Here is a 26115-nt window from a genome sequence, read left to right as displayed (position 1 = left end):
CCCATTATTTAATTGGATAGTTTGTCTTCTTGGAGTAGAGTCAAGGGAGTTTTTTATATCTTGGAGATCAAACCTCTATCTGATGTATCATTAGTGAATATATTTTCCCATATGGTTGGCTTCCTTTTCATTTTGCTGATGTTTTCTTTAGCCTTGCAGAAGCTTATTTTGATGAGGTCCCACTTGTTTATCCTTTCCTTTATGTCCCTTGCTTTAGGAGACATATCAGTGAAAAAAATGTTGTTTGGGATATCTGAGAGTTTCCTGCCAATGTTCTCCTCCAGGACTTTTATGCTGTCACGACTTACATTTAAGTCTTTTATCATTCTTGAGTTTATTTTTGTGTATGGTGTCAGCTGATGATCCAATTTGAATTTTTTGCATGTAGCCATCCAGCTCTCCCAACACCATTTGTTGAAGAGGCTATTATTGCTCTATTTTATGCTTCTGCCCCCTTTGTCAAATATTAGATGCCCATAGAGACCTGGACTTACTTCTGGGCTTTCTATTCTGTTCCACTGGTCTATGGGTCTGTTCTTGTGCCAGTACCAGATTGTTTTGAGTGTAGTGGCTTTGTGGTAGAGTTTGATGTCTGGTATTGTGATCCCTCTTACTTTGTTTTTCTTTCTCAAAATTCTGAGGCTATTATGGTTCCATATAAATTTGTGAAATGTCTGTTCTATTTCTGTGAAATATGTCATTGTTACCTTAATAGGGATTGCGTTGAATCTATAAATTGCTTTGGGTAGTATGGACATTTTGATGATATTAATTCTTCCAATCCAGGAGCACGGTATATGCTTCCATTTATTTGTGTCTTCCTTAATTTCTTTTTTCACTGCTGTATAGTTTTCTGCATACAGGTCTTTTACATCTTTGGTTAAATTTATGACTAGCTACTTTATTTTTCTTCTTGCTATATCAAATGGTATTTTTTTTTCTGCTTTCTTCTTCTTCTGTTGCATTGCTGGTGTACAAAAATGCCTTTGATTTCTGAATGTTGACTTTGTATCCTGCTGTTTTGCCAAATTCACTCATTAGGTTGAGGAGTTTTCTGTAGAGTCTACAGGGTTCTCTATGAACACTATCATGTCATCTGCAAACAATAATAGTTTTACTTCCTCCTTCTCTATTGGGATGCCTTTTATCTCCTTCTCTTGTCTGACCTCTGTGGCTAGGACTTCCAATACGATGTTGAAAAGAAGCGGTGAGAGCGGACATCCTTGTCGTGTTCCCGATCTTAGTGGGAAAGCTTTCAGTTTTTGCCTGTTTAGTATGATATTGGCTGTAGGTTTTTCATATATGGCCTTTATTACATTGAGGAATGCCCCATTGATTCCCATTTTGCTGAGTGTTTTGATCATAAATGGGTGCTGTACCTTATCAAATGCTTCTTCTGCATCTATCGAGATGATCATGTGGTTTTTGTCTTTTATTTATGTGATGTATCACGTTTACTGATTTGTGTATATTGAACCATCCCTGCAACCCTGGGATGAATGCCACTTGATCGTGGTGGATAATCTTTTCAATGTATTGCTGGATGAGGTTTGCCAATATTTTGTTGAGGGTTTTAGCATGTATGTTCATCAGTGAAATGGGCCTGTAGTTTTCTTTCTTTGTAGGGTCTTTTTCTGGTTTTGGGATCAGGGTGATGCTGGCCTCATAGAAAGAGTCTGAGAGTCTTCCCTCCTCTTGGATTTTTTGGAATAGTCTCAGAAGGACAGGGGTTAGCTCTTCCTTAAATGTTTTGTAAAATTCTCCTGTGAAACCGTCTGGCCCTGGGCTTTTGTGTGCTGGGAGTTTCTTGATTACTGCTTCAATTTCCCTAGCTGTTATCGGTCTGTTCAAGCTTTCTGTTTCTTCCTTCTTGTGTGTTGGATGATTAAACTTTTCTAAAACTTTGTCCATTTCATCAAGATTTTCAAATTCCTTGGCATATAATTCTTCATAGTGGTTTCTGACAGTCCTTTGTATTTCTGTGGTATCAGTTGTTATTTCTCCTCTTTCATTTCTGATATTATTAATTTGGGTCCTCTCCCTTCTATTCTTAATGCGTCTGCTTAAAGTCTTGTCAATTTTATGTATCTTCTCAAAGAACCAGCTTCTGGATTGGTTGATCCTCTGAATTGTTCTTTTTGTCTCTATGTCATTCAGTACTGCTCAAGTCTTGACTATTTCCTTCCTTCTCCTTGCTCTGAGATTTACTTGTTGTTGTTTCTCCAGTTCTTGAAGTTGTAGTGTTAGGTCTTTTATTTGAAATGTTTCTATCTTTTTTAGGTAAGCCTGTATTGCTATAAACTTCCCTCTCAGGACTGCCTTTGCTGTGTCCCAAAGGTTTTGGACTGTTTGTTCATTTTCATTTGTTTCCAGAAATTTTTTGATTTCTTCTCTTATCTCATTATTGACCCATTCATTGTTTAATAGCCTGCTGTTCAGTCTCCATGAGTTTGCAAGTTTTTGAAGTTTCTCTTTGAGGTTGATTTACAGTTTCAAGCCCTTGTGGTCTGAGAAAAAGTTTGGTATTATTTCAATTTTCCTGAATTTTCTGAGTTTTGCTTTGTGTCCCATCATGTGATCTATCTTTGAAAAACTGCCATGAGCATTTGAAAAGAATGTGTATTTTTCTTCTTTGGGATGTAAGGTTCTATATATGTCAGTTAAGTCTCTTTGATTCAGTGCATCATTCAGCTCCCCAATATCCTTATTGATGGTTTGTTTGGAAGATCTGTCCATTTTTGACAGTGGGGTATTGAAATCCCCTACTATCAGTGTGTTGCTGTCTATATCTTTTTTGAAGTGTTCCAACAATTTCCTTATAAACTTGGGGCTCCTATATTGGGAGCATATAAGTTTACAATGTTCATGTCGATAGATTCTTCCTTTAAGTATTATAAAGTGCCCCTCTGGGTCTCTCTTTATGGCCTTTGTTTTGAAATCTACTTTGTCTGATACAAGAATGGCAACCCCAGCCTTTTTCTCATACCCATTTGCTTGGAATATATTTTTCAATCCCTTTACTTTTAATCTGTGTAGGTCTCTTGCTCTACATTGGGTCTCTTGTAGGCAGCATCTGTGTGGGTCATGTTTTCTTTTCCATTCAGCTACCCTGTGTCTTTTGATTGGGGCATTCAGTCCATTCACATTGAGAGATATTACTGATAGAAACTTACTCATCTTTTCTCTTCGTACCTGTGTTCCTCTCTCTCTCATTCTTTTCCTTCATCTTCTTAAACCAGTCCCCTTAGCATATCTTGGAGTGCTGGTTTGGTAGAGATGTATTCTTTTAGTCTTCTCTTGTCTGGAAAACTTCTTATTTCCCCTTCAATTTTAATTAAGACCCTAGCTGGGTAGAACAGCCTTGGCTGTAGGCCCTTGCTTTTCATGACTTGGAATATTTGTTGCCATTCCCTTCTGGCTTGTAGTGTTTCTGTTGAGAAGTCAGCTCCTAGGCATATCGGGGCCCCCTTGGGTCACTTTCTCCTACTCCCTTGCTGCCTTGAGGATTCTCTCTTTGTCTTTGACATTTTCCATTTTAATGATGATGTGTCTTGGAGTGGACCTCCTTGAATCCCTCTTGAGTGGGGTCCTCTGTGCCTCCTGGATCCATGAGAGCCTTTCTCTCCTCAAATTAGGGAAATTTTCTATCATTACTTTTTCGAGGAGGTCCTCTATCCCTTGCTCCTCTTCTTCTCCTTCGGGTATCCCTATTATATGGATATTAATGCGTTTCAGGTTGACCTGAATTTCTCTAAATGCCTCTTCAGTCTTTTTCAGCCACTTTTCCATTTCTTGTTCTTTCTTGGAGCTTCTTTCTACCTTATCCTCCATCTCACTGATTTGGTCCTCGGCTTCATTCAGCCTGCTTTGTATTCCTTCTACTGTGTTCTTCAATTCAAAAATGGTATTCTTCATATCGTCTTGTGTCTTCTTGATAGTTTCTATGTCCTTTTATAGGCTGGTATAGTTTGCTGTAAGTTCCTGATAGTTTCTCTGCAGTTTTTCAAATTTTCTTTGAGCTGGCTGAGCTCATTGAGCTTCCTTAGAGCCATTGTTTTGAAATCAATATCTGATAGTTCCCTTGCTTCTATTTCATTTAGCTCTCTCTGTGGGGAGTCCCCTTTTCCACTCATTTGGGGGGAACTTCTTTTTCTTCCCATTTTTGTGAGAGTCTGTTCAGTATTTTTGTCCTTTACTTTTCTTTCTGGGTCTGCCTCTGATGGTGTCAGTTGTTGACCCTCTAGGACCTTGGGTTGTTTGTTTGAGCCTTCCAGGAGTCTACTGTCTGACTCCTGCTTGGAGCAGCTCTGAGACCCCTTTTGTCAGGGATGAGCTATTTTTTGGGTCTCTCTGCACTCTCACACTGGTTCCTTGAGCGCGCTCCCGGTGGCACAGGATCCCCTGCCTTCCTGGGCTCTCATGTGCTTGCCCCAGACCAGAGGGCTTATTCATGACCTTGTGGACTCATCTGGCCCCCTGGCCGGTGAGCTCCCCGACACTGGTCAGTTTCGGGACTTCTATTGTGTGTTATCCCCGCTTTTGGGTCTTTGGGTGCGTTGCTTGCCCTCGCCCAATGTGGACTACGGAAATGGGAGGAAGTCAGCTCCAGGACTCTCCAGTTTATCCTGTCTCCGGTCTCTCCTCCAGGGATTCTGGGCAGCTCTACTAATTTAGTGGGCCACTCCGCAATCACGGGCGGGCGGGTCAATTTATGTCTGCCCTTGCCGCTCAGTGCACTCCCTCACAAGGCCAATCTGTGGGAGGCCTTGCTGGCCGGTGCAAGCCTTCGGCAGCCCGCGCGGGTCACACACACGCTCGCCAACCCTTGCCGGTCACTCGGTGCAAGTGTTCACACCTGCACTGGGTGTTTTTGTGCTGTCTATGTGTGCTTTTGGCTTTTGTCTCTTTGGGAGTGTGGTCTCTTCCCATGCAATGGAAACTACAGCAAGGAGAAGGAATCGGGACTCCCCAGTTCCTCCTCCCATTCTTTCCCCAATGCCTCCATTTCTAGTCTCTCCTCAGGGGTCTCTGGGCAGTTCTGTGACACCTTTGGACAAGGATCCACCACCTGTGTGACCTGCATTTCAATCGCAGGCAGTCTGGTTCATGCGCGCCCCGCTTCTTCCTCTTTGGGGTTGCACCTTTCCAGCCCACAATGGAGACTACTGAAAGGGCAGGGAGTCAGGACTCCCCGGTTCCTCCTCCCATTCTTTCCCCAACGCCTCCGTCTCCAGTCTCTCCTCAAGGCTCTCCCAGCCAGTCTGCACTCAGCCCCGTAGCTCACACGCGTACAAGCTGTGTGCGGAGCGCACAAAAGGCAGGTTAATTGATTCCCTTATGCCTGAGCGAGATGGGAGCTGCAGAGTGGGAGGTGCGTTATCACCAGGACTCCACCAGCTGCTGTGTCAGTTCTCTTCACAAAGTTTTCCTCACCAGTCTTTTCCCAGGCACCTGCCCATCCTGCTGCCGCCTCTGCCGAGAGATCAAGGAGGGTGGCTGCCACCACAATTTTTGCGTTGGCCCTTTAAATGTCTCTTTGCATCCCCAGCCACCTGTCTCTGGCAGAGAGCGCCCCTAAGCTTTTCGGGGTTGCGTTTTGTCTGTATTTTCTTGGTTTTAGCTGCTGTAGTTTAGGGGTCCCTGTTTATGATTCAGACCCCGTTCTTCTCGGGGGAAGCTATCTGGCCGTTTCAATGTCCCTCTGGCGCTATTCAGCACCCAGCCTACCCTCTCAATCCTGGACTGCACTTCTCACCCGTTGGGATGTGTGAGAGTCGAATCCACTCGCCGCAGCACCAAGACTCCTCTTCCACTATCGTTCCATTGTTTTCCAGGTGATTACAACACTATTTAGTCGCAATTCCAGTTTGGTCTTGGGAGGAGTTCAGCATGACTCCCATTCATTCCTCCGCCATCTTCTCCTATATCCGAGGCTCTTCTCTTTTTGTTCTGCTTTAAATTGATCTGTCTTGATTTTCTGACTTCGTGGTGTGAACTTCTATGGTAGGAGACCACTGTTTTTTTCTTTCTTGATCTTCCTCTGATAATGTCAGATGTTGACACTGTCTCGCTTTAAGCAGTCTGTTCAATACTTCCAGGAATCTACTGTCTGTGGCTGTCTCCTTCAGCTGTTAAACTAGTCACTGTGCACTCAGCAGGGCAGCTTAGACACCACAGAGTGTGGCAGAGTCCCTCCCAGGGGCGCAGTCATTGGGTCCTCCCACACTGCTGCTGCTCAGAGGAGTGGTCTGCCTGAGCCAGGTGGCTGCCTCCACATGGGGAAAGAGTCAGCACTGGGATCCTGCCAGCTACCCTATTTGTTCTCTCCCCAAAGCCTCCATCTCCATTCTCTCATCAATTTTCTCTAGAGCACTCCGCACCCCCTTTGTCCAGGCATCTACTATCTGTGGCTGCCACTCTGCACTCAGCAGGCCATCTTAGAAACACCACAGGGTGTGTCTGAGGTCCTGTTTAAGGCAGTGTCATTGGGTCCTCTCACACTGTTGCCACTCAGCGGAGTGATCTGCCTGAACCAGATGGCTGCTGCTTCATGGGGGATTAGTCAGCACCAGGATCCTGCTGGCTACTCTCTCAGTTCCCTCCCCAAAGCCTCCTTTCCCAGTCTCTCCTCAGGCTTCTCCAGTCCACTCTTCCCCTGTCTTTGCCAAAACTTAGGGTAAGGGGCTGCAAAAAAAATTTGTGTGTTGGCCCTCCAAAAGGCTCTTTGCATCTTCAGCTGCCTGTCTGGCAGAGAGCAACTCTGCCACTTGTCACAGCTGGCTGTTATCTATGTACTTTTTTTTTGGTTTTGGTGCCGTAGGCTGGAAATCCCTGCTCATGGTTTAGACCCTGCTCTTCTCCAGGGGATTCAACTGGCCATTTCAATATCCATCTTGTGCTGCCACCTGTGGGCAACCCGCCCACCTTCCCAAGTCTCTACCACACTTCTTACCAGTTAGTTTGTGCTAAAACTGATTCTTCTGTCTGTCTGAGGTTACAAGGCTCCTCTCAGGCTATTGTTCAGTTGTTTGTTCCAGGTGATGTCTCCACAATTTAGTTGTAATTCCAGATTGTTTCTTAGAGGAGGTCAGTGTGACTTCCATTGACTCCTCCACCATCTTGATTCTCCCACTTTTTTATTGATTTGGACATTTTGAGTACATCGGCTATCTCCCACATGGCATAAACATTAATTATTTTCAATTAATGTCTCAATTTGGTTGCTATCAACTTCAACTTGTCTGCCTCACCGTAGAGCATCATGCAGTGAGAAATCTCCAGCACGAATCTTCGCAAACCACTTTTGACACATTCGATCAGCCTCAGCACCTTCTCTCTACAGTGCACAGATTTTTTTTTTGTATTTCAGTTGTGTTTTTATCTTTCTTTAAATAATAAAACATAATATGGAAAAAATGTTGTGTATTTTGTTCCATATTCAATATTAAAATAAGTACACAAAAATTCACTAATTTTGATTAGTTCTTTTTAAATGCACGCTGATACGATGCTGTCACAATACAATCTAACAAAATTGTTTCAAATCAAGTTAAAGACAACTGAGTGCTACCAGAGCCACCTTATGAAAAAAACAAACTTTTTGGCCAAGCCAATACCTGCCAGGGTTACCTACAAACTATCCATAGCTGAAAGGAGCTGAGGCTCACCTCCCAAACTCCAAATCCTTGTACTTTGTACGAGACCACAGCAAATAAATGAAAGAACTTGCAATGTTTCAAAACATTAATTTTGTAGCTTTTTTTAAAAAAGGATTAATGCCTTCTCCTTTTATTTTAAATCCTAGGAAACATTTTTTTTTGGAAATTTTAGGAATGCCTTTTTTCTGATATGCTCAGGATTGTCTGCAAATGGCCTGACGTAGCACTCAAAATGTTAATGGGGCAATTTTGTAAGCATCATCATTAGGAAATTTTGGACAGTAGCAATGCACTGTTGATCATTTTTCAAAATCATGCCATTTTGGACAAAAAAATTAGAAAAAAAATTGTGTCATCAAGTGTCCAATGCTAAGGGTACAGCTCACAGAGGAAAGAGGATGGGTCTGGAATCAGATATCCATAAGCATGAAGTTGGCTTTACCTGGTCCCAACAAAGTGACATGGGGTAATTCAGTTTCCCTTAGTTCCCCCATTTTAGAGTTTTGAAACAAAAAGAAGACACTAAATAAGTACAACTCAATGTTTGGCACACAGTGAGGTCACAAATGTTAAGTATTACTATTTGATAATGGAGAGACTTCAAAAAGTGAGCCTTGAAGTAAACAGTTCCAAGCATTGTGGGGATTAACTCACTTAAAGTATATCTCATGTGTTGTGTAGGACACACACATAGTAAATCCTTAATAAACAGTCACTCCTGTTGCCATCAGTACTATTAGGTTGATTGCATCTATGGAATGAAACTCCACTGTCCTAGTCAGGTGAACATGGGGTGGTGCATTCAGGAGACATTTCCTACAGTTTATAATCATGCTTCTGATTAACTTATTTTATACGATGACTTCTCAGCTCCATTCTTTCAAGACTGCATGTCCGAAAATACATTAGATGAACTGAATATTGAAATACTGCGCAATAAACTGTATAAGGTAACTGTTTTCCCAAATAATATGTTTTTCTTTATTACATAATATGTTATAACCAGAGTTTTTTCTTAGAAGTGACTTTGCCTATTAGCCAGTTCCTGCAAGTATGAAGTGAGGCATATTTGGAGTATACATACATGTCAGCTTTCCCAACCAGAAGATTGTTGAGGGGAGGTAACACCCCAATTTTCTCTGTATCTCCACATCTTTGCTTAGAACATAAAAGGTATCAATTGATGGATAGATTTGAAAACAACCAGCATTTATAGTGAACATAATGTTATGTAGAGTTCATCTCTGTCCTTCATCCTGTGAAAGAGTCCCTGTCCATACAATGTTAACCTACTGACAGTGGGCAGCATATCAAGGTGACAAACTGCACATGACATCATCTGTACCACTTTCCATGGTCTGGCCAGCTGATTCTCTGAACTGTGCTGCCAGCATCTGAGGATCTCTATGTAACAGAGTCTGAGTAAACTCTGCCTTTTCACTTGTACACCATAGTGTCTTTGGACATTCTCACAGAGTAGCTGAATAGATGTAGACTGCCATGCCATATATATGTACCATGGTATGTTGAAACATGGTCCTCTTAAAAGCATTACATTATAAGGGCTCTTAACGCCTTACAAGAGGCACCCTGAATACAGCTAACAGAAGGCACCATCTGTAAGTAATATATATACATTAACTTACTCTATCAATCAAGCAAAACTGTGCCATCTCCATTCCTCAGATGAGAAAATGGAGGCATGAAAGTGAGGTGACAGTTGAAGTCAGTTCACTAGTGAGTAGTGATGTTGGGACTCAGGCACAGACAGGCTGATGGCAGCCCAGCCACTGCCTTCTCATTGTACCCTTCGTGCTCAAAGCGACCTCAAATGCATCTCCTGAGAGATGAAATGTCTGCACTGAACCAAATCGAACGTTACTCATTGAGCTTATAAAGGAGTCTTGCACTCTGGTCAGAGTGGCAAGAACTAACTCTGTGAGATTCCATGATACATTCAAAAAAGCACTTGTCATTAATTATAAGATATGATAAGTACAATTTTGTTCTTTCATGAAGTTCTTTTTTCATACTGTGCAATGTGCTTTAATATGAAAATTTCTTCCAAATTTATTATAAAATATCTCCCTATGGGAGAAGTGATTCAATTTCCATTAAAGCATTTAATAAGCCATGAAAAACTGACCTGGAAATTTCCAAAAGGAGCATATAGTCATCTTATTGTTTTATGATCTTTCTTCTTTTTAAGTCTTACCTGGAGGCATTCTATAAATTCTGTAAGAATTATGGTGATGTCACGGCAGAGATTATGTGTCCCATTCTTGAGGTAAGAAAGAGCCCTTGAAGTTTTTATGTCAAATACTGTGCTTACACACATCTCATTTATATAATCCTACTATTTCTTTTTCTTAGAAGTTCCTTTATCTAAAATAAAATAAGCAATATCTTTTATTATAGGTATGTCATTTAATGTCTTCAGTTATGAGTGATATATTCCAAGTTTTCTATATCAGAGAGTTATTTGGAATTAGAAAGGAACAATGCTTATGCTTATAAAAGTTTGAACATCATTCAGTTCGCTGTATGCTGTATAGTATGAATAAAAATCATAATTAGTTAAAAGGTTAGTAAACTGTGGCAAGACACCCAACATGGTGGAGGAGTAAATGGAAGCTACACTAACCTCCTTCCAAGACCAACCTGGGATTACAACTAAATTACAGAAATATTATCCTGAATAACCAACTGAACACTAGCTGGAGAGAAGCCTTATAACCATGGACATATGGGAGAAGCCATGTCACCACAATGAGACTGTAAGGGAGTGCAGAGGAGGTGTGAGAAGATTGGCTGGGCTCCCAAGGGAAGCAGCTTAAATGCTGGAGGGATATTTCAGCAGCTGGGGGGCTACCCCTGGGAAGGGTGGGGTCTAAATCCCAAACTTAGCTCTCCAGCCTACAACACCAGAACTGTGAAAGGAACTCAAATAACATAAGGCTGTTGAAAGCAGTGGGGTTTCCCTCTGCCAGGGAGAGATAGCTGGAGATGCAGAGAGCCTTTTAAAGGTCAAGAGCACAAGTTTCCATTTGCAGTCACTTACCCTGGGCTGTGACAAAGGGAGAGCAGAGTAGACTAGAGATGTGTGAGGAGAATTTGGGTCTGCTAGTTCTAGGAGGAGAACTAAACGAACATCCACCAGAATCCACGTGCTGAGTCACCGCCCATCCTGCATAAGCCATCTTTCTAAGGCAAAGAACTCCTCCCCAAATGGCATCAGCCTGAGGGGAAACAATAGCCCTGACCATAGGAATTACTCTGCCTGACCTTGTGGTGCTAAAGCCCTGCTGCTGAGGAGTACACCGGGAAGACTTTCACTGATTAACTCTACAGAAAGCCTGCAGGCAGAGGTAAATTGCTGGAAGCTCTAAGGCTTCAGCTGACCCTTCCCCAGGCCTGGTGCTGATAAAACCTGGCCTTGATGTGCAGCCTTGTTCATTCTGCACACAAATATGCCCAGAAAAGGGAGCCACGCACTGTGGATCACTGATATCTCCAAACAGATTGCCCAGGGCTAGTCCCAGGCAGGGTTTGACTTAGTTCTACAACAGAGTCTTGCACAGAAACAAACACAAACAGGCAGCTAAAATGGAAAAATAAAGAAACAGACCCCAAGAAAGTAAAAGAGATTTCTCCAGAACTAGATGAAATGGAGACAAGCAATTTATCAGATAGTTTAGAATAATGATTATAAGGATAATCAACAGCATGAAAAAAGACATAGAAGCCATAAAAAATGAGTCTTAAATAAAAAATGCAGTATCTGAAATAAGTAATACACTGTAAGGAATAAAGAGTAGCTTAGATGAACCAGAGGATCAAATCAGTGATTTGGAAGGTAAGGTTGAAAAAACAATCAAGCAGAACAGTAAAAAGAAAAAAGAATTTAAAAAAATGAGGAGAGCTTAAGAAACATATTGAACAACATTAATGTAACAACATCCACATCATGGGAATACCAGAAAGAGAAGGGAGCAAGAAAGTGACTGAGAACCTATTAGAAGAAATATTGGCTGAAAACTTCCCTAATCTGATGAAAATATGAGACACAAAATTCCAGGTAACTCAGAGAGTCCTAAACAAGTTGGACCCAAAGAGGCCTACACCAAGACACATCATAAGTAAATTGACAAGGCTAAAAAACAAGGAGAGAATCCTAAAAGCTGCAAGAAAAAAACAGGTAGTACATACAAGGGAGAACCAAGTAGTCATCTGATTACTCAACAGAAACATTTCAGGCCACCAGGGAGTGACATGAAATATTCAAGGTAATGAAAAGCAAGGATCTACCACCAAGTCTACTTTACCAGCAAGACAATCATTTAAAATCAAAGGTGAAGTAAGGAGCTTTCCAGAAAAGAAAAAGATAAAGGAGTTTGTTAATAACAAGCCCATAGTACCATATCAAATGTTAAAGGACTTGCTTTAAGAGGAAAAAGAAGAAAAAAAGAGAGGAAAAAAGTCTAATAATAAAATGACACTACATACATATCTACCAATAATCACCTTAAATGTAAATGGCTTAAATGCTCCAACCAAAAGACATAGGGTAACTGAATGAATAACAAGACCCATATATATGCTGCCTCCAAGAGAACCATATCAGATTGAAAGATCCACACAGACTAAAAGTAAAGAGATGGGAAAAGATATTTCATGCAAATAGAAAGGAAACAGAAGCTGGGGTAACAATACTTATATCCAACTAAGTAGACTTTAAAACAAAAGCTATAGTAAGAGACAAAGAAGGACACTACATAAAGATAAAGGGAACAACAACAACAGAGCAAAACCCTAATAAACATTTATACACCTAACATAGGTACACCTAAATATATAAAGTAAATTTCAATGGACATAAAGGGAGAGATCCACAGAAATACAGTCATAGTTGGGGATTTTAACACCCCTGTGACATCACTGGATAGATCTTCCAGGCAGGACATCAGCAAGGAGATAGGAGCCTTAAATGACACATTAGATCAAGTGGATTTAATTGATATTTTCAGAGCATTTCATCCCAAAGCAGTAGAATATGCACATGGAGTGTTTTCTAAGATAGACCATATGTGAGGACAAAAATCAAGTCACAATAGATTTAAGAAGAATGAAATCATATCAAGCGTCTTCTCTAACCACAACACTATGAAACTAGAAATCAATCACAAGAAGAACATTGAAAAATACACAAAGACATGGAAGCTAAATAACATGTTATTAAACAATGAATGGGTTAACAACAAGATCAAGGAAGAAATCAAAAGCAACCTTGAAACAAATGAAAATGAGTACACAACAATCCAAAATCTGTGGAACACTGGGAAAGCAATCCTAAAAGGAAAATTCATAGCATTACAGACCTATCTCAAAAAACAAGAAAAAGCTCAAATAAACTACTCAACTTTACACTTAAAGGAATTTGAAAAAGAACAACAAAGCCCGAAATAAGTTGAAAGAAGGAAATAATAATGACCAGAGCAGAAATAAACAAAATAGAGTCTAAAAATTTATACAAAAGATCAATGAATCCAAGAGCTGGTTCTTTGAAAAGATAAACAAGATTGACAAACCTTTAACCACACTCATCAAGGAACGAAGAAAGAGGACCCAAATAAATAAAATCAGAAATGAAAGAGGAGAAATAACAACTGGCACCAAAGAAATACAAAGAATTCTAAGAAAATATTATGAACTATATGCCAACAAACTGGACAACTGGAAAAAGTGGATAAATTCCTAGAAACATATGATCTTCCAAAACTAAATTAGGAAGAATCAGAAAATCTGAATAGACAGAGTACACCCAGTGAAATTGAATCAGTAATCAAAAAACTTCCAACAAACTAAAGCCCTGGTCCCGAGGGCTTAACAGGTGAATTATATCAAACATTCTGAGAAGAACTAACTCCTCTTCCTCTCAAACTATTTCATGAAATTCAAGGGGAGAAATGGCTCCCAAACTCATTTTATAAAGCCAGCATTATCCTAATTCCAAAGCCAGATAAGGACACTACAAAAAAAGAGAAAATTATAGGCCAATATCCCTGATGAACATAGATGCTAAAATCCTCAACAAAATATTAGGATACCAAAAACAGAAATGCATCAAAAAAATCATACAACATGATCAAGTGAGTTTTATTCTGGGAATACAAGGACAGCACAACGTTCACAAATCAAAAAAATATGATTCACCACATAAACAAAATGAAGAGTAATGATCATATCAATAGGTGCAGAAAAATCATTTCATAAAATCCAGCACCCATGCATGATAAAAACTCTCAGCACAGTGGAAATAGAGGGAACATATTTAAACATAATAAAGGCTATAGATGACTAACCTGCTGCCAGCTTCAAACTCAATGGGCAAAAACTATAAGCATTCCCCTTAAGATCAGAAACAAGCAGGGATGTCTGCTTTCACTTCTCTTATTCAACATAGTATTGGAAGTCCTAACCACAGCAATCACACAAGAAAGAGAAATAAAATGCTTCCACATAGGAAAGGAAGAAGTAAAACTGCCTTTATTTGCAGATGACATGATACTTTACCTAGAGAATCCCAACAACTACACCAAGAAACTACTAGAAGTGATAAATGAATTCAGCAAAGTAGCAGCATACAAAATTAATATCCAAGAATCAGTTGCATTTTTATAGTCTAATAATGAACTAACAGAAAGGGAAATTAAGAAAACAATCCCATTCATGATTGCTTCAGAAAGAATAAAATGCCTAACAATAAACCTAGCCAATGATGTAAAAGACCTGCACTCAGAAAATTATGAGATACTGAAGAAAGAGACTGAAGAAGATACAAATAAATGGAAGCACATACTGTGTTAATGGATAGGAAAAATTAACATCATTAAAATGTTCATATTACCCAAAGCAATCTATAGATTCAATGCAATTCCTGTCAAGATTCCAATGATGTATTTCACAGAACTAGAACAAGTATTTCAAATATTTATATGGAACCACAAAAGGCCCTGCATAGCAACAGAGATGCTGAGGCAGAAGAACAAAGTTGGAGGAATCAAGCTTCCTAATATCAAACTATACTGTAAGGCCATACTAATCAAAACAGCATGGTATTGGCATAAAAACAGACACATATATCAATGGAACAGAATAGAAAGCCCAGAAATAAACCCACAGCTTTATATTCAATTAATGTTTGACAGAAGTAACAAGCACATACAATGGTCTAAAGATAGTTTATTCAATAAATGGTGTTGGGAAAATTAGGCAGATAATGTGTAGGAAAACAAAACTAGACCACATTTTTACACCACACACAAGAATAAATTCTAAATGGATTAAAGACTTAAATTTTAGACCATAAATCATAATAATCCTAAAAGAAAACATAGCTCATAACAATTTTTTATCAGATATATTTCCCAAGTAAGGGAAACAAAAGAAAAAAATAAACAAATGGGACTACATCAAACTAAAAAGTTTTTGCACAGCAAAAGAAAGCATCAACAAAATTTAAAAAAAAAAACCAACCCACAGAATTTGAGAACATATTTGCCAATGCATCTGATAAGAAAGATGCAAGGAAAATAAGACCAGCAACACTGAAAAAAAAAGAAAAGAAAAGAAACCAACAGAGACAAAAGGAAAGGAAGGAGGGGTGGGTGGGGAAAAGGAAGGGAAAGGGCAACTCATGGAACATATAGCAAGGACTCATGGACAAAGCCAAAGTGGGAAAGGATTGAGGGAGAGAGAGGGGGAAAGGGTGTGAGGGAAAGCTGTGGGGAGTAGGCAGAGACAAATGTATTTGAAAAAATAAATTAATTTAAAAAATAAATAAAACTTATAAAGAACTTACAAAATTGAACACCAAAAAAACAAACGACCCAATTAAAAACTGGGCAAAGGACCTGAATAGACACTTCTTCAAAGGGGACATACAGATATACAATATATGAAAAGATGCTCAACATCACTAATCAGAGAAATCCATGTTAAAACCACAATGAGAAATCATCTTGTACCTATCAGAATGGCTATCATCAATAAATCAACAAACAACAAATGCTAGTGAGGATGTGGATGGTGTTATAAGGGGACTAAATGGAATGGGATAAAATACAATAAAAAATTTTAAGAATCCATGGCAATTACTGCACTGTGGGAACTCATAAGATCACCCAGCTTCCCTCCAGGAAGGGTACATGGGTCAACTGGGACCTCACAAGCTGGCATCGAAGTCCAAGGTAGGCATTGTCCCCTGTGGAAATCCTGGCATAAAACTGTCACAAGAAGCCCTCAAGCACCACAGTGCTGGTTAGAAAGACTATGGTTAGGGGTTCACTCTGGCTTCTACCCCTCTAACTGATGTTATTATACTCTTATCATTAGAGATTTTTATCTGTGCCCTAAGGTCTCTTGTGTCAACTGTTATCTGCAAATGCACAGGAAATTCAGACATCAGAAGGGTCTCAGGCATCTGGGCATAGGTGGCATTCAGCAGTGTCTGTATCTGTAGATCTCTCTTGCTGGTTTCCTCAGTCATTTGGATTTAAACATTAATATATATATTTTAAAATAATATTGAATAATATATATATACACATATATTATTCTGGGCTTAGAAAATACCTGTGAAACCAAATTTTGTCCAAAGAATATCTTTAATTATTACATTATCTGTGACAGTGACTTCATTGGTGAGTAGATCCTTAAATATTCCAATGACTTCTGATTTCAAGAAAAGCCTGACAAGAACTACCATTTATGCAAAAAACAAGTCTCAGAAAAAAACCAAGGAAAGAAAAACCTGAATAACTTTATCTGCATGTATTGTAACCTAATGTTCTGAAACTGCATATGGTAAAATTAGTTTCCCTCAAAAAATCTAATCATTTAAATTTTATGTTATGTGAATTTTAAATTTTCATTAAGAACACTTTGCTATCCTCTGTTAAACTCTTAAAGCCAAAGGAGTCCTAAAAGTAAAAAGTTTATCAATAGGGAACTCAAAGTTATTTTTTGTTCTTATTTATATCACATAGAATGTGGGCATTGATAAATAAATAACTTTTTTTCATGGTATACTCAACGTCAGAAAGTGCATATGTCTCTTTCAGATGTGCTGGTCACATGAGTAACCTGGTGACCTCATGAAGCCCTGTCCTTTTGTTTTTATAAATTTCATTACTAGCCACACTAGAAAGAGCCACATTATTCATGGCTCAAAATATAATTTCTACATGGCATAATTCCTGTGGTTTAGAAATGCTTCATATACTTCATACCAACAAAATGAGTGAAATAAGAGTTATATTAAAACTAACAAAAGATATACAGTGGGACTATTACTAACTAGCTAATACTTACTATGTGCCAGATACTGTCCCACATGCTTTTTATACAAAAATTCACTTGGACTTCAAAATAGTACAAAGATATGAGTAGCTTAGTATCCATTTTTCAAAAGAGGCAACTAAGGCACAGAGAAGACTATAACTTGACTGATGCACAGTTAGTGGTAGTGTCAAGATTTGAACTCCCGCATCCTGGCTTCTGGCTCCAATTCCTACATGTTTATCCACTATGTTATATTATCTCTACATTAAATTAACAATTCTTACATAAAAGTAAGTGTTAAGTTATAAGTGAGATCACACTGCATATGCTATAAAATAGCAGAACTCGATAAGAATGATGTCTCTGTAAAAAGGACAGCATAGTATTGAAAGAAGACTTATCACATACCCAGTGGTCTCACAGCCCCTTTCCTATACCTTTGATACTATCATATTAGATTAGATTTTTTTCAATCTGCATTAAAAATTAAAATATATTTAATCATCTGTACACATTTATATAGATCAATTACACATGGCATGCAATCGTAACTTCTTGATATGATCAGATTTGTCAGATTTACATAAATATATCAGATCATGTAATGCCTTCTCCCTTTGTTTGTGCAACCAGAGGGAACTTAACAGTTTACAAAATTCTCCCACATATATTCCCATTTAATCTCATGTGACAGGAGAATGTGCGGGAGAGCGTTACCTGGGTTTACATGCAAACATTTGACCTAATTACAAAATTTTACTTCATATAAAGAAAAAGTTAACTTATGCTCAGGGCACACATGCTGCTTTTCAGTTCTGCTCTTCAGACAATATGTGGTTAATGGAACAGTGAAAAATGTACCCAGAATGTATCTGTCTCATGTCACTGCCGTCCATCTCCATGGCCACCCACATCCCCACCCCTTCCCCCTCGAGGTGTGAACTGGCAAAAACAGGTGACCAGACAGCCCAGCTCTATTGGGTGCAACTGATAGTAGTTTTGAATAAGTCAAAAGTACACTGTTATCTTCTGTAACGACAACAACAAAAATTGTGCTTTCCTAATAAATGAGTATATGTAGGCAGGCATGAAGAAGACAGGATATTTGACATTCTCTGTGCCCACAGATGCCAACCCCTCTCCAGAAGATACAGGGCTTCAGAGAAACAAATCTTGCATCATTTCCTCTCCTCCATAATCAGATCCATAATGTGTGTCCAATGTCTGCTTAGGGGTGGCCAGGGACAGTGCAGCCTTTTTACAATTCCAAATTATAGTTCTTTTCACTAAGAGCACAGATGTTCACACACAGATAGAGCCTCTAGACCAGGGGAATGCGGTAAGGTCAATATATGACAGAAAAAAAAGGGAAATTGCAGTATAATAGGAGTCAAAGGAAATCATATCCAGTTAGGGAAGAAATAGAAAGACTTTTTATGAAAAAGTGGTTTTTGACGGGATCCTCAAAAGCAGGTAGGATTTCAACAAGTTGTTATGGAATGGAGTATGTGCATTTTAGGCAAAGAGAAGACATGTTCTCAAAACTAGAACTTAGTGCATGGGTTGTTCAGTAGCCCACTGTCTCAGTCATGGTTCTGCCCTCTTGGCAACAGCCTGTGAAGCCCATCATGCTCTGTGTCCACTTCCCTGTCCCTCCCTCATCTCCCCACTTTCCCAGCTAGGAGCTGTGACTGTGCTTTGTGGGCCTGCGAAAAGCTTCCACCTTCCTCCATGCCCCGCACACCAGTTCTCTCCAGAAAATCCTATGATCTGACCACAAGGAAGCGTGCTGAAGAACTCTGAACAATTAATTAACTCCACTGTTTCTCCCCTGCCCTGATTTTTATTTCAAGGTTTATTTTGCCATGAATATTCTTCTTCTCTTAACACCTGCAAGGCCTAAATTTACCAACAGGACTAGTTTTATTCAGGGGCTGGAGGCAACTGCCTTTGCCTCCTAATAAGGCAGCCCCTGACTCTGGCTTACTAGTAATTTCCATGAGAGTGCTCAGAAGGATCAGAAGGAACTAACTCACTCGGCATGGGAAACACCTGTTCTTATGTAAGAGTCCCAGTAAAATCCAGGGCAAGTCTGGATTTGTTATCAGCTAGTCAAAAGGAAGCTAATTGAAGGACATCTAAAGTAGCAGAATCATAGACCATTCTGTTGGATTCAGTACACACTTAAGATCTTCCTACATGTCAGGCACTGGGTATTCAAAAATGAACAATGAGCAAGTGATCCTGCAAAGATTTTAGAACACAGTAGGGAGAGAAATCCATGAAGATTTTAAAATAATCTATTAAGTGCAGGATGCCTCAGGCACCCAAAAGAGTTTCTTAGCCCAAGGGCACCACAACAAACAGCCAGGTAGGTGGAGGCCAAGCTGAGATGGGTTGGTCAGAATAGAGCCAGGAGATAGAAGAAACACAGAGACCAAAGGAATAGAAGGAAATTTCAAGAAAGACTGGTTAGATGAACTGGAGAGGCCTAACATGAGGCTTTTGTTCAAGTACCAATCCCCATCACCTTACAACAAAGGAAACTGAGACCCTGAGAGGGAGATAACTTGCCCCAAGCCACAAAATTCTTAGCTACAGAGTTAGATTCATTGATATTTAAGCAAGGACTAAAAAAAAAAGAAAAGAAAAGAAAACCAAAACCATGTGAATCCAAATGGTAATAGCACAAATTTTCATCCTGTAAAAAATTTCCTACTGACACCAATAATCAGAGAAGAATATGAACAGGTATGGCATGTACTTTTCTTCCAAACGTCCCTCTAGATATTTCCACTTACATTATCTTGCTCTGTCTGTGAATGGACCCCAACAAGTAGGTATTACTCATGTTTTTATGGAAGAGACATTTGAAACTGGTAGTGAGTAAATGAGTACCTGGGAACTAAAGGATAGGGTTTCAAGAGCCATATAGGCCATTAACATTGCTGTGTGATCCTTCTCTGGCTAATAGATTTCTCCATAATGAGAAGAGAATAAAGGATCATTAATGGCATGCCTGTATTATAATTAGACATAGATGCAAAAGGATAGCAAATCACTTTGAATATGGTCTTGTGTCTTCAGGGCTCTGTTTATGACATTCAGTAGATGATTATATCTCACTAATTTTATCTCTTGCTAATTCAGTTTGAGGCCGACAGACGAGCTTTTACCATCACTTTTAACTCCTTTGGCACAGAATTAAGCAAAGATGATCGGCAGGCCCTGTACCCGACCTGTGGCAAGCTCTACCCTGAGGGGCTGCACCTGCTGGCCCAAGCAGATGACTTCGAACAGATGAAGAGGGTAGCAGACCACTATGGAGTACGTGATTCCAGGTTCCCCAGACATCTGTGTGACTTCACATGTGCTTTAGAAGGCACATATCATGTTGACACTTCTCATCTACAACATTTGTAATATTTGTAAGGTGGAAAGCCATATCTCTTGCTGTGATGTCTCTCCCATAGAAATACTTCAAGTTTCTAACATAAATGAGTGTTCTTTAAGGTTCATGCCAGGCAAGCACTGTTTAATTCTTCAAGAAGCAGTCCTTGGAGCACTTCTTTTGATGTGCTTGATAAAGCAAATTCCCCAAGAGACGGGTGTTCTGGAAACATGGCTCACATCAGTGTTATGTAAGATAGCTTGACCCAGTGGTTCTTTGGAGCGCCCAGTGGGTAAACAGTGTCAGGTACTGAATGTCTGCTTGAAATATGAGGGATACTATGGGTATGTCAGTTTGTGTACACCCTGGGTTCATTGGCCAGGAGCCGGGAATGGAAAGAGACAGAGCCTAAATCTTCTCTGCTCAGGTTATGCTCCTCCTCCCATCCCATCCCTTCTAACTTACAGATGTAATACGTAGACCCTGCAGGTAATTTTCCAGAGCTGGAAAGACCCTCCTCTCATCTTTCCCCATGGATTCCTAAAGCCCTCTGGGAAAGATCAAAGTCAGCAAACAATGCTCAGACCTTTGTAACATCTCATGTCATTGCAGGAGGCTCTATAGCATAATATTAAATCATGAGCTTCTCCCCAACTTCCATCTCTTCCACACTTGAACTTCCATGTGAACTTTATCAGTTGTCATCCCAAAGAGCCCATGAACTCAAACTGAGGGAGTGTTCATTGAGCCACTGGAATGTAGCTAACAAGCCCTGAGCCTGACTGTAGAGATGAGCTCACATCTTCATGCTGAAGAGGATGTGTGGCCCTCTGGCCTCGCTGTCTGCATCCCCCAGTGGGCTGCAATCCCACCACATTCATTCAGAAACCTTGATGTTTACAGCCTTCTGGATAAGTTTTTAAAATAAATGCACAATTTCTGTATTGTTAGGAAAATATAATCATATTTATAAGAAATGAAAATTTATTTAAAAATAAATTCTTCTGTTTTTAAGGTATACAAGCCTTTGTTCGCAGCTGTGAATGATGGCAGTGGGGGAAAGTCTTTGGAGGATGTGTTTTATGAGTATGAGGTATGCTAGTCATGGAAATGCTATTAGCTTATGCGTATTTTTTCTCTTGTTTTGGGTTTTAAATATCTTCTTACATTGGTGTAAGATCTCTACTTAAATAGGCCCTGTAGTTCACATATGGTAGCTTCTTGTGGAATTGCCCAGCCCAGACAAATATGCAGAGTAGCACTCTGGAAAGAAGCAGTACTTCCATAATGAAAAAGAGAAACAATGCCAAGTGTACTTGTGGTCAGAGATTGTCCTCATGGTGCACATTCTGGTAGAAGCACCTCACTCCTAGTCCATCCCTTCACGGATTTAACTACAATTATAATACTGTAGTTAAATTCAAAGCACAGTTATAACAGGAATTGTTCTTATGGAAATCCATACAGAGTCCAAATCATTTTTTTTTACTGTTCTATGCATTTTTTTATTTTTTTAAATTTATAAACCATGCTTATTCTATTCTAGTTGTCTCAATTTGCCCCCCCCCTTTACCCCCTCCACCCATTCCACCCCATTCCCTGCTCCACAGTCAATTTCCACTCTGTTTTTCATGTCCGTGGGTCATTCATACATGTTCTTTGTCTAGTCCTTTCCCCTTCTTTCCACCACTGTCCTCCCTCCCCATTCCCTCTGGTCACTTTCAGTCTGCTCCATGTTTCCATGCCTGTGGCTTATTTTGTTCTTTAGTTTATTTTGTTGAATAAAGTCCACTAGGTGAGATCATATGGTATTTGTCTTTCATCAACTGGCTTATTTCACTTAGCTAAATATTCTCCAGTTCCATCCATGTTGTCACAAAAGGTAGGAGTTCCAACTTTCTTTCTTTCTTTTTTTTTTTCTTTCTTTCTTTCTTTCTTTCTTTCTTTCTTTCTTTCTTTCTTTCTTTCTTTCTTTCTCTCTTCCTTCCTTCCTTCCTTCTTTCCTTCCTTCCTTCCTTCCTTTCTTTCTTAAATGCAGACTGATTTATTTTTTTAAATGTCAAAGTTAATTATAAAATATTAAAAAATTTAAATCCATCATAAAGTTTCAGCAATTAAACCAACATGACCCCAACACAGAAATAATCAAGTAGATCAATGAAATATAATGAGAATTCTAGAGACAAATGTATCTATCTGTCTAACAATGTAATATATGATTAGGTTGATATTTCAAATCAATGGGGAAAATAAGTCTTATTCAACAAATAAGTGCATGGACCACTATTACTTGAAATAAAACAAATATAGAACCCTATTTCACACATTATACAAGAAATATTAAGGTGAGTTAAAAATCAATATGTAGAATCTAAGGAGTTTTAGGAGAAAATACAAACTATTATTTTTCTTACCCTGAACTAAAATATACAAACCCAGATGCTATAAGGTAAAATATTGACAATATGACTATATTTAACATTTAAGACTGTACATATAAGACAGTAATATACATATAAAAAAAGTTAAAGGACAAGTAATAGAATAGGAAATTATTTGCAACACATCCAAAAAAGGGTTAATGGTTTGTGGGGTTTTTTGGGGGGGAAAAATTCTACAAACATTTAAATAAAAAATGGATAAAGGATACCAAAAAGTCATGTAAAGCTTTTTTAAAATAATAGAAATAGGCAAGAAATATACAAAAACAGCTTTAGTTTTAACAAGTAATAAAGGAACAATTAAAATAACACATCATTGGCATAATCAGATTAATACACATTTAAAAATATTGGTAATATCAAGTATTGGCAACTGTGAAAGGAACTGAGTATTCACAGACTCTTTTTCTTCATCTTAAAGCAGTCTCTTTAGCATCTTTTGCAGTGCTGGTTTGGTGGAGGTGTATTTTTTTTTTAGGCTTCTTTTGTCTGGGAAACTCCTTATTTCGCCTTCCATTTTAATGGAGAGCCTTGCTGGGTAAAGCAGCCTTGGTTGCAGGCCTTTCCTTTTCATTATTTGGAATATTTCTTGCAACTCCCTTTTGGCTTGCAGTATTCCTGTTGAGAAGTCAGCTGCTAGCTGTATGGGGGCTCCCTTATATGTTACTCCCTCTTTCTCCCTTGTTGCCTTTAGGGTTCTCTGTTTGTCTTTGATATTTGCCATTGTAATGATGATGTGTCTTGGAGTGGGACTCATTGGGTTCCTCATGAGTGGGACCCTCTGTATTTCCTGGGCTTGTGTCATTTTTTCTTTTCTCCAATTATGGAAGTTTTCCATCATTACTTTTTCAAGTAGGTTCTCTATCCCTTCCTCAACCTCTTCTCCTTCTGGTATCCTTATTACATGGATATTATTATGTTTCAAGTTGTCCTTCATTTCCCTAAGTGCATCTCCATTCTTTTTTAGTCTTTTTTCATTTTTTTGCTCTTTCTGGGAGCTTTTTTCTACCTTGTCCTCCATCTTGCTAATTCAATCCTCGGCTTCATCTAGCCTGCTTTTGATTCCTTCTACTGTGTTCTTCACTTCAGAGATTGTACTTTTCACTTCCTCTTGTGTCATTGATAATTTCTATGTCCTTTTTCATTCTGATATAGTTAGCAGTAAGTTCCTCTTAGTTTCCCTGTAGTTTTTGTAATTTTCTCTGAGCTCACTGAGCTCATTGAGCTTCCTTAGAACCATTGTTTGGAACTCAATATCTGACAGTTTACTCACCTCTCTTTCATTTAGTTCTCTTTCTGGGGATTCCTCCTTTTCCTTTGAGTGGGGAGTATTCCTTTGTCTTCCCATTATTTGTGAGACTCTTTTATTTTAATTATGCTTTTTAAGTTGATCTGTCTTGATCTCCTGACTTTGTGGTGTGAACTTCTATGGTAGGAGACCGCTGTTTTTACTTTCTGGATGTCAGGTGATGACCCTGTCTGACCTTAGGCAGTCTGTTCGGGACATCCAGGAATCTACTGTCTGTGGCTGTCTCCTTCAGCTGTTAATCTCCAAATCACTATTTTCCTAAAAAGGAAAAAGGGTATTTAATTCATCTCTAGTCAATTTCTGGGCAGTAAGCTAGTCAACAAGGGGACTTTTTTTTTTATTGTGTTATATTGTCTTATATTTTTGGTACCAGGTAAAATCCCCCAAACCCAGAAAATTTTTCTAGTGTATTCTATTCATTTCTCCAGACCACTGGCCCTTCTAATTCAATTGATTGGAACCAACAGAGAACCCTGAAATTAACATAAACTGTGAGGCTGCACAAGCCCCTACAAGCATAATGGGTGTTGGGGCTTCTTGTCAGTCCTATTCTGAATGTTTTCCACTGCTCTTTGTGTTTGTCAAAACAACTGAAACTTAAGTCAGGTTGTTGCAGACCATCCTAGAAAAATCTCATAATACCTCTAAGATTAAATTCCAGGGGTCTGGGATGTTGTCCTAGAGGGGAGTTAGACAGTCTTAAAAACCTTTTTAAATGTTTAAAAGCTGAGACCAAGGAAAAATACTTTCCCTAAATGAGATAAGCGCACTAGCTAGAAGCCAAGTAAATATAACACCAAAGTCACACACATACACACACACATACAATCAAGGTCCTAAGAATCTGTGCTTACAACACGGACAAGATTTGGAGATTGCCTTGTGGTTCTACTAGCTTACTTTTTAAACTACTATTGTTTGCATTTAATATGCTCAAGCACAAGCCAATCTGTAGTTTATTATTTTGTAAGCAGAGTAATCTCTAAATAAGCTGATGGTCTGCATTATTTTTTTTTCTGTGCTAGGTGAAAATGAATGTGCTGGCATTCAACAGGCAGTTCCACTGTGGCGTGTTTTATGCTTACATGAAGTTGAGGGAACAAGAAATGAGAAACATCGTGTGGATCGCAGAATGCATCTCACAAAGACATCGAACTAAAATTAATAGCTACATTCCAATTCTATAACCCAGTACAGGGCATCAGATGCAGAAAAACCATAAATCTAAAGAGGAAGCTACTAAAAATGAAAGGAATTGAGTTAGATTATCTAGGTTACACAGAAGGAAGCCACATGACCCCTTCATGAATTGCAGACCCACTGGAAACACAGTAAACCAGCCCTGAAACAAAGCTCTCATTTTCTCCTGCACCTTAAATCTTGTTTCCACATTTGTGTCTGATTCTTCACCAGGCCTTAAGCATTAATCTTAATTAATCCTTTGGCACTTCCACTACTTTTATTTTGCAGTGTTAAAAATCAAATCTAATAAAAGTGTTTTACTCCAGCTCTTCATGCTTCTCCATGAGCCTAAATACTAAGTGTTTTACTTTTTAACTGTTTATCCACAAAAATCCAGAGTTGTATGTAGCCCACTTGGACCACATGTTATAGGAAAGATTGTCTTTTTTCTAATACACTTTGATCTGGGAAGCTCAGAAGAGCTGCCAGTTTTGAATTAGATTCCCTGGATGCAAGTAAATGTTAAGTTTGTTATTGAGGCTACAACTAATAACTTATGCAGCTTTCTGTAAACAAAAGATATAGCTCTTTCTTATGGTTCTTTCATGCTTTGCCTGGAGAGAAAATAACCTCACTAACAGTAATTTATACATTAAGAAGCATAAAGCACAGGGTCAATTTGCAACTTGTAGATTCTCCATAAAACTTCAGTAGAACTGGTGCACAGAGCTGCCCAAAGAAAGAAAAGAAATACACACTGCTCAGGTCCTTTCTTTCAAAATAAAAGTGGTT

General features: G+C 39.0%; 1 protein-coding gene across 1 annotated transcript in view; it reads left to right on the top strand.

The window, feature by feature from the left end:
* The window catches only part of ATP6V0D2 (ATPase H+ transporting V0 subunit d2), a 58190-nt gene extending 32689 nt beyond the window's left edge, over nt 1-25501 (top strand). Inside the window, exons 4-8 of the mRNA XM_054595903.1 lie at nt 8529-8608; nt 9868-9945; nt 20151-20327; nt 21407-21484; nt 25167-25501. Of these exons, the coding sequence (XP_054451878.1) occupies nt 8529-8608; nt 9868-9945; nt 20151-20327; nt 21407-21484; nt 25167-25328 (575 nt within the window). The 3' untranslated portion in view covers nt 25329-25501. The remainder of the gene's footprint in view (nt 1-8528; nt 8609-9867; nt 9946-20150; nt 20328-21406; nt 21485-25166) is intronic.
* Nucleotides 25502-26115: the final 614 nt, after the last annotated feature.

Source organism: Pteronotus mesoamericanus, unplaced genomic scaffold (genome assembly GCF_021234165.1).
Source record: "Pteronotus mesoamericanus isolate MK-2021 breed Mesoamerican mustached bat unplaced genomic scaffold, CSHL_Meso_final scaffold_54, whole genome shotgun sequence".
NCBI lineage: Eukaryota > Metazoa > Chordata > Mammalia > Chiroptera > Mormoopidae > Pteronotus > Pteronotus mesoamericanus.
The sequence above is the reverse complement of the archived record's forward strand: the minus strand, read 5'-3'. Positions and strand labels throughout refer to the sequence as shown.